General features: G+C 33.3%; 1 protein-coding gene across 1 annotated transcript; it reads right to left on the bottom strand.

The window, feature by feature from the left end:
* Positions 1-2,414: 2,414 nt before the first annotated feature.
* LOC139875607 (uncharacterized) lies at positions 2,415-4,202 on the bottom strand. The gene is made up of 3 exons (XM_071862932.1): positions 4,047-4,202; positions 3,123-3,260; positions 2,415-2,777 (listed from the first exon to the last, which is right to left on the bottom strand). Exons 1-3 carry the CDS (start codon positions 4,200-4,202, stop codon positions 2,415-2,417), a joined length of 657 nt encoding a protein of 218 aa, XP_071719033.1.
* Positions 4,203-10,483: the final 6,281 nt, after the last annotated feature.

Genomic DNA, 10,483 nt, shown 5'->3' on the forward strand with positions numbered 1-10,483 from the left:
TATTATATATACCGACCACAAAAGTCTTCAACACATATTTAATCAGAAACAACTGAATATGAGGCAGCGTAGGTGGATTGAATTGTTGAATGATTACGACTTTGAGATTCGTTACCACCCGGGGAAGGCAAATGTGGTAGCCGACACCTTGAGTAGAAAGGATAGAGAACCCATTCGAGTAAAATCTATGAATATAATGATTCACACTAACCTTACTACTCAAATAAAGGAGGCGCAACAAGGAGTTTTAAAAGAGGGAAATTTAAAGGATGAAATACCCAAAGGATCAGAGAAGCATCTTAATATTCGGGAAGACGGAACCCGGTATAGGGCTGAAAGAATTTGGGTACCAAAATTTGGAGATATGAGAGAAATGGTACTTAGAGAAGCTCATAAAACCAGATACTCAATACATCCTGGAACGGGGAAGATGTACAAGGATCTCAAGAAACATTTTTGGTGGCCAGGTATGAAAGCCGATATTGCTAAATATGTAGGAGAATGTTTGACATGTTCTAAGGTCAAAGCTAAACATCAGAAACCATCAGGTCTACTACAACAACCTGAAATCCCGGAATGGAAATGGGAAAACATTACCATGGATTTCATTACTAAATTGCCAAGGACTGCAAGTGGTTATGATACTATTTGGGTAATAGTTGATCGTCTCACCAAGTCAGCACACTTCCTGCCAATAAGAGAAGATGACAAGATGGAGAAGTTAGCACGACTGTATTTGAAGGAAGTCGTCTCCAGACATAGAATACCAATCTCTATTATCTCTGATAGGGATGGCAGATTTATTTCAAGATTCTAGCAGACATTACAGCAAGCATTAGGAACTCGTCTAGACATGAGTACTGCCTATCATCCACAAACTGATGGGCAGAGCGAAAGGACAATACAAACGCTTGAAGACATGCTACGAGCATGTGTTATTGATTTCGGAAACAGTTGGGATCGACATCTACCGTTAGCAAAATTTTCCTACAACAACAGCTACCATTCAAGCATTGAGATGGCGCCGTTTGAAGCACTTTATGGTAGAAAGTGCAGGTCTCCGATTTGTTGGAGTGAAGTGGGGGATAGACAGATTACGGGTCCGGAGATTATACAAGAAACTACCGAGAAGATCATCCAAATTCAACAATGGTTGAAAACGGCCCAAAGTCGACAAAAGAGCTACGCTGACATTAAAAGAAAAGATATAGAATTTGAAATTGGAGAGATGGTCATGCTTAAAGTTGCACCTTGGAAAGGCGTTGTTCAATTTGGTAAACGAGGGAAATTAAATCCAAGGTATATTGGACCATTCAAGATTATTGATCATGTCGGACCAGTAGCTTACCGACTTGAGTTACCTCAACAACTCACGGCTGTACATAACACTTTCCACGTCTCGAATTTGAAGAAATGTTTTGCTAAAGAAGATATCACTATTTTGTTAGATGAAATCCAAATCAACGAAAAACTTCAATTCATCGAAGAACCCGTCAAAATAATGGATCGTGAGGTTAAAAGACTTAAGCAAAACAAGATACCAATTGTTAAGGTTCGATGGAATGCTCGTAGAGGACCCGAGTTCACCTGGGAGTGTGAAGATCATTGAAGGTGTTGTGTATCCCTGCCAATTCTGCCGGAAGTTCTAACATAACTGTCTGATCATTAACTCGATGGATAATCTTGAACGGCCCAATGTATCTTGGAGCTAATTTACCTCGTTTACCAAACCTGATCACTCCCTTCCATGGCAAAACTTTCAAGTAAACACGATCACCCACCTCAAAGTTTACCGAACATCTACATGGATCAGCATACATTTTCTGTCCGTCGAGCGCCGTTTTCAACTTTTGACATGCTATCGCTACCTTGTATACTGTTATCTGAACTAATTCTGGACCTGCAAACTGTTTCTCTCTGACTTCTAACCAACAAGTCGGCGTTCTACATTTGCGACCATACAACATCTCATAAGGCGGCATCACAATACTTGAATGATAAGTATTGTTGTAGGAAAACTCGATCAAAGGTAGATGTATATCCCACGGACCACCGTACTCTAACACGCAGGACCTAAGCATATCCTCTAGTGTCTGTATTGTATGCTCACTCTGACCGTCGGTCTGTGGATGATATAATGTACTTAGATTCACCCTCGTTCCCAAACTCTTCTGTAAACTGTTCCAGAAGTTAGACACAAATCTAGAATCCCTGTCGGATACGATAGACAATGGAACCCCATGTCGACTAACTATCTCTTTCAAGTACAATTCTGCCAAAGTACTCAACGAGGCTGTCTCTTTTATTGCTAATAAATGTGCACTCTTCGTCTGTCGATCAACAATTACCCATACCATATCATTACCTTTCTTAGATTTAGGTAATTTGCTTACAAAATGCATCACAATATGATCTCATTTCCACTCTAGAATTTTCAACTGCTGTAACGAACCATAGGGTTTCTGGTGTTCGGATTTAACTTGAGCACAAATATGACACTTTTTTACCAACTGAGCAACATCTTTCTTCATCGTGGGCCACCAATACATTGGTTTTAAGTCATTATACACCTTGGTACTACCCGGATGGACAGTTAACCTTGATTTGTGCGCTTCATTTAAGATCAATTTCCTTAAATCTCCAAGCATATGCACCCAAATTCGGTTCTTGAACGTCTTAAGTCCTCTGGAATCCTCAGTCAATTGGTCTTTTATATTGGTCATCAATTCAGTCTTTAAATTCTCATCCAATAAAGATTGGGCTTGAACTTGTTTTATCTGTTCAATAAGGTCGGAAACTATTTCAGTTCTCATAAATTTCACGATTTCCACGATCTTTTTACGACTTAAGGCATCGGCAACAACATTCGCTTTGCTCGGATGATACTTTATTTCACAATTGTAATCTTTTATAAGCTTAATCCACCATCTCTGTCGCATATTCAGTTCTTTCTGCAAGAAAATATACCAGAGGCTCTTATGGTCTATACATATCACACACTTTGTACCGTATAAGTAGTGTCTCCATAATTTTAACGCAAATACCACTGCGGCTATTTCTAAATCATGAACCGGATACTTACGTTCATGTGTCTTTAATTGACGAGAAGCGTATGCGATAACTTTATCTCTCTGCATCAGCACACACTCCAATTCGGCAATAGAAGCATCACAATAAACCATGAAGTCCTCTGAACCCTCTGGTAATGCTAACACTAGAGCCTGACACAACAACTGTTTGAGCGTCTGAAAAGCCTGTTCCTGTTGGTCACTCCATCAAAAACTTACGTCTTTTCTGGTCAATTTAGTCAACGGACCCGCTATTTTTGAAAAATATTTTATAAATCGGCGATAATAACTCGCAAGACCCAAGAAACTCTTAACTTCTGTCGGTATCTTCGGCGAATTCCAACCCATTACCGCTTCTATTTTCAACGGATTCACTTTAATACCTGCCTCACAGATAACATGACCCAGAAACTGTACTTCTCGAAGCAAGAACTCACACTTCAAAAACTTAGCATATAACTGCTCTTTCTTTAATAACTGTAACACTAATTGTAGATGTGTCGCATGATCAGCCTCTGACTTTGAATACACCAATATATCATCGATAAACACAATCACAAACTGATCTAAATACGGTTTACAAACCCTGTTCATCATATCTATGAAAACTGCTGAAGCATTCGTCAACCCAAATGGCATAAACAAGAACTCGTAATGCCCATAACTCATTCTGAACGCTGTCTTTGGTATATCTGATTCTGCAACCCGAACCTGATGATACCCAGATCTAAGATCTATTTTCAAAAAGTACGACGCACCCTGAAGCTGATTGAACAGATCATCGATTCTAGGCAACGGATACTTATTCTTAACCGTTCTCTTATTCAATTCTCGATAATCTATACACATTCTCAGAGTACCGTCTTTCTTCTTTACAAACAACACCGGCGTACCCCATGGCGAAGAACTCGATCTTATAAACCCTCTGTCTAACAATTCTTGTATTTGAGACATCATCTCTCTGATTTCAGAAGGTACTAAACTATCAGGAGCCTTAGCCACTGGAGTTGTTCCCGGAACCAACTCAATCTTATACTCTACTTCTCTTATCGGTGGCAACCCCGGTAATTCGTCAGGAAATACCTCAGGAAATTCCGAAACTACTGGAATATCATTAACAGATCTCTTCTCCATCTTAGCGTCAATAACATAAGCCATAAAAGACTCACACCCTTTAGAAAGTGACTTCTTCACCTTCATCATAGAGATCAATGGAAAACTGAACCCACTTCGTTCCCCTCGGGCTACAATAAGGGTTCCATCGGTCAAACGAAAAGTCACAATCTTCTTATCACACTTAATGTGGGCCTTATGTAGGCTCATCTAGTTCATACCTAACATTACATCAAAGCTTGGGATAGGCAACACTAAACAGGACATAGCAAGCGGTCTACCATCAATTTCTATACTAGCCCTAAACACATACGTTGTGACTGGAACCGTCTTACCATCAGCTACCTCTACTCTCACAGGCTCAGGCGGAACAGTAGTAGGTAACCCTAACTTAGTACAGAAATCTATAGACATAAACGTCGTATTTGCACCCGGATCAAACAATACTCTATCAGGTATTGAGTTGATCAAGAACATACCAGTTATGACGTCATCATTATTAGTTGCGGCCTCCACTATTATCTGAAAGGCCCTTGCTTCAGCAATCGGCAAGTTCTTTCTCTTTTGTCCACTAGAGGCTGTGGAACCCCCGACAGATGCCGAACGCGCCCCTGACCCTACCCCGGAACTTGCGCCCTTTGACGCCTGACAACTTGCTAAATGGTGACCCAGCTGGTGACAACTCCAACACACATTCTCCCTGAAGGAACACCCCAGAGATTCATAACCTACCATACCACATCTCAAACATCTTCTCGTCACATCTGAACACTGCCCACTGTGAGAAGACTTACAACCTTTACACCATTCTCTCTTTCCCGAACCTGAACTGCCTTGATTACTCTTACCCTTTTTTCTAAACCCAAACGATTTCTTAGACTTAGAACTTGACTGTCTGGCAGCCTTGTCAGACCCCGTCCTAATCCATCCGGACGAAGTCCATATCGATTATAAATGATTCACAACAGTTGATTACATCGTGAGGTACTTGACCTCTATATGATACATTTTACAAACATTGCATTCGTTTTTGAAAAGACAATCTTTCATTACATCAAAAGTTGACGGCAGGCATACCATTTCATAATATATATAACTATAATTGACTTAATAATAATCTTGATGAAAGCGATGACTCGAATGCAACGTCTTTTGAAATATGTCATGAATGACTCCAAGTAATATCTCTAAGATAAGCAAATGCACAGCGGAAGATTTCTTTCATACCTGAGAACAAACATGCTTTCAAGTGTCAACTAAAAGGTTGGTGAGTTCATTAGTTTATCATAAATAATCATTTCATAAATTTAATAGACCACAAGATTTCATATTTCCATTTCTCATAAACATACGTCTCATGCATAGAAACAAAAATATCATTCATATGGATTGAACACCTGGTAACCGACATTCACAATATGCATATAAGAATATCCCCATCATTCCGGGATCCTCCTTCGGACATGATATAAATTTCGAAGTACTAAAGCATCCGGTACTTTGGATGGGGCTTGTTGGGCCCGATAGATCTATCTTTAGAGTTCGCGTCAATTAGGGTGTCTGTTCCCTAATTCTTAGATTACCAGACTTAATAAAAAGGGGCATATTCGATTTCGATAATTCAACCATAGAATGTAGTTTCACGTACTTGTGTCTATTTTGTAAAACGTTTATAAATATTGCGCATGTATTCTCAGGCCAAAAATATAAAGGGTAAAAAGGCAAATGAAACTCACGCATATAAATATTGTAAAACAGTTAATAAAGCATTTGCATTTATTCTCAGTCCAAAAATGTAATGATGTAAAAAGGGATTAAATGAACTCACCATACTGTATTTTGTAGTAAAAATACATACGACTATATTGAATAACTGAACAATGCAGGGTTGGCCTCGGATTCACGAACCTATAACATTTGTATATTTATTAACACGTATAATGGTAGTCGAACAAATTTATATATTATTATATATATTATTTCAATGGTTTATATTATATATATATATATATATATATATATATATATATATATATATATATATATATACTTTTATATATGTTTTATATAAGTAATTTACAAATAAATTCTATTGTAATGTAATACTAATTATAATATTCATAAAATTAATCATAATAATAATATTCATAAAAATAATAATAATTCTAATAATAATAATACTAGTGTTTCTAATGATAATACTAATATTAATATAAATGATAATATTTATAGTAATAATAATAATCTAATTAATTATATCAATATTAATGATGACAACAATGATAACTTTAATAATAAAGGAAATGATAATTTTGATACTTTTAGTAATAATAGTAGTTTCTAGTAAGAAAATGATAAGTTTAATAATAATGATATTAATAATAATGTTGATATAAAAAAATCATGTCAATGGTAATAATAATAATAATTCTAATAATAATACTTATTTTAACAATAATAATAATAATAATATTAATAATCATTATAATAATAACTTAATTAATAATAATAATGAAATAATAATAATAATAATAATAATAATAATAATAATAATAATAATAATAATAATAATAATAATAATAATAATAATAATAATAATAATAATAATAATAATAGTTAAAGTTATACCTCACAAGAATAGCCTAAAAAAAATAGTGCACTTGCCCGGGCTCGAACCCACGACCTCTCGCTCACACATAACACCCTTAACCATACTTCCGTCCTTAAGTTTCTGTAATTATGCCATTCCACTATTCTTTTAACCCCTGATTCGTTTTCTACTTCTTCTCCAACAAACCCAAATGACCCATGTATAAATCGGCCCAACAGACAATTAAAGCTTGGCCCAAATGCGAATTAAAAGTCCAAAATAGATAGTCTATTAAGGAGACAATTTGATAAGTTAGCCCAATGATAAATATGTTTCAAGTTTTCTGTGGTTCAGTTGGAAAAGAAGAAACCAATTTCAGCATTCTCCCATGATGTCACCTCTTCATCATCATACATAATCATCTTCATCATTCCATTTCAATCTTAATCGCTGTTTTCTTTATTACGTATCATCATCATCATGATCATAATACTCGCGTCATTTTATCGTCGCCCACATACCTCATAATCCATGTATCATCATCAAGCTATATATCACGTTTATCATTAATCTTTGTTATTAATCCCATCTTAATTGAAGACTAGCTATTCTCGGCCCAAAACTCTAAATATATGAGCGTAATTACTGGCCCAGCAAAATGGCTTTTATGACCTCGATCTATCTGGTAACATGGGATTCGATTTCTCATATTCCAAACCAAAAAGAAGCACATGCTCACATTATTGTTTCATCATCATTAAAAAAAAATGCGTCACATATGGACCCATTTTGGGTCGGCCACCCTTTCTTGTAATCATTCCTAATTCTTTTAAAAAAACTCAAGTGGGTTAGTTGATTAGGAAAAGGTGTCGGTCAGTTTTTAGAAGATACAATATGGTGGAGTTCAAATCATAAAGCAAAAGTGGAACGGAATATAGCAGTTACCGAAAAATAATGGAGGGTCTCATTCGGTTCATTAAATAAACGTCTCACTAACACATCATCATCATTCCCACGTTTTCTTTTCTGAGCCACTACTATCAACGCATAAAATCATACATCATGTATCATATTTATCATCTATCTTCTCGTATATATTAGTTGACGTAGTATCGGTCCAGTAAGGTTGTAGCAGAAACAGTGTAAAAGGTGTAGTTGTGTTGAGAAGAAGAAACAGCATTAAATTAAATTAAATGGTGGTGATGAAGGTAATCGTTGTAGTAAGAAGGTGGTGCTGGTGTCGACTAAGGGTGATCACACAGAAACAAGAAACACAACTATAAAGTTGTGATGGTTATATGAGTTTGTACACGAAGAAGAAATAGAAAAGATGGGTGTACGAAGAAGAACAACAACAATGACATCGAAATACAAATGGGTTACAGAGGTTATGTTCAAGTGATGGTATGTGAGTTAGAGATTTGATGGTGATGAAGGAAAGATGATGGTGTTGGTGTTTTGTGGTTGTTTTCAACCGGGATCAAGAGAAAGAAGAAAGAAAGTGAGGAATTGTAAGAACGGGTTTTGTTTTAAATTCTTTGTTTTTCACTTTCAATTAATGATAGTCAATGTATATGGAAATGGTTGTACTCATTTGGTTTGTCTGTATTGATCAATGGGGTCGATAGATAACCAAATTTGACATAAAGGACATTCAAATTTCAATCAGGAAGAAAAGTAAATAAAGTTTATTTATTAAATTCATTAATTTGTACGAGTAATAGATATAGAATCGTTTTTAGGGATATAAACAAACTTCAGATACAGTTGTTAAGGATCTAAAACTGATTCAGAATTTTTAAAAAAATAACAATACGTATTTATTTATAGTTACATATATATAATATCGTATTTATATATATGTATATATATATTTACATGGTCATGTATTTATATGCATATATATTTGTATTCTGAAAATTTATATGTAATTATATATAAGTATATCAGTATTTCCATCATTATATATATCGCTATATATATGTATTTATATAAAGAAACAAAGTAACCCTAATTATATAACATTAGTTTTTAATATTAATCTTATTAATAATAATGAAACTAATAATAATAATAATAATAATAATAATAATAATAATAATAATAATAATAATAATAATAATAATAATAATAATAATAATAATAATAATAATAATAATAATAATAATAATTATAATAATAATAATAATAATAATAATAATAATAATAATAATAATAATAATAATAATAATAATAATAATAATAATAAGATGAAGAATAAGAATAAATGAGTAATAATAATAATAATAACAATGATAATGATTTTAATATGTTTCTTGATAATTAATGATATTAATAATAAAAATGATAATAATAATAATAATAATAATAATATTATTAGTGAATATAATTATAAATTGTATCATTTTCTAAATAATGATTTTAAAATAATAATAACAACATTTATATAACAAATTACATGTAGTAGGTTTTATATTAAAATAATAATATTCATAATTCTGATATTAATATTAATATTTATTTTAATGAAAGTAATAGTAACATTATTAATATAATAATTATATTTTAACTTGTAATTTCTTTTAATATTTTGATATTATAATTTATCAATTATGTAATATTTAATTATTATATCATAGATTACGTGATAACATTTATTGAATAATTAATTACAATATAATAATTATTGATACAAATCCTTTACATATAATATCATATATATAAATATTTATATAAATATATTATTTTTAATAGTAACTTAATTATTCTATTTATTATATTTTTAATTCTGATTAACTAAAGGTATTTTATTGGTTCAATGATATTACATATACTTATATTTATATTTATATATTTATATTTTTATTTACACACAATTGTTCGTGAATCGTCGGGAATAGTCAAAGGGTAATTGATGACATGAATATTGATTTCAACACTTTTGAGACTCAACATTACAGACTTTTCTTATCAAGTCGAAATCATATAAAGATTGAGTTTAAATTTGGTCGGAAATTCCCGGGTCATCACAGTACCTACCCGTTAAAGAAATTTCGTCCCGAAATTTGATCGAGGTTGTCATGGCTAACTATAAAAATGTCTTCGTGACGAATATGGGTTGATGAATAGAGTTTTATTATCATTGAGTAATATAAATAAAACAATTTGATTACGCGAAGAGTATAAGTGAAGCTATCGCAAGAGAGTGAAATGAGTAAGTGTATATTCATTTTAACCGATGAAGTGGTTACGATTGATTTCCGGAATTCCTGGAATTTAAAGAAAATCTTCGTAATAAGATTTGATTCTTCGGCGATTTAGGAAATCGGGATCTCCTTTGATTAAATGCAATAATCTGTTTCGATTGCTTTGTCGGATATTTTCATATATATCCACCCTCATCGTTTCCTTACAACTCACACCTTCTATTCTTTTTCCCTCAATGCATACTTTAAAGCATCCATTAATATGCTTCATCCCGTTCTGATCCTTGATATACTTCTAACTTTCATATATGTCATTCTTCTCTTTCATCTACCACCGGAGGATTTTATTTACTTCTACTATTACCTTGGGGTTATAGTGTTTTTTTAATTTTTTTCCCATGCCTTTACGTGGCAATACGTATCGATATACAAAGTTTGTAGTTTCGGGGTTGCTATCGGGCTTTATATTCTCTATTATATTTCGGAGCTTCATGATTTTGTTTTCT

This window comes from Rutidosis leptorrhynchoides, chromosome 11 (assembly GCF_046630445.1).
Source record: "Rutidosis leptorrhynchoides isolate AG116_Rl617_1_P2 chromosome 11, CSIRO_AGI_Rlap_v1, whole genome shotgun sequence".
Classification (NCBI taxonomy): domain Eukaryota; kingdom Viridiplantae; phylum Streptophyta; class Magnoliopsida; order Asterales; family Asteraceae; genus Rutidosis; species Rutidosis leptorrhynchoides.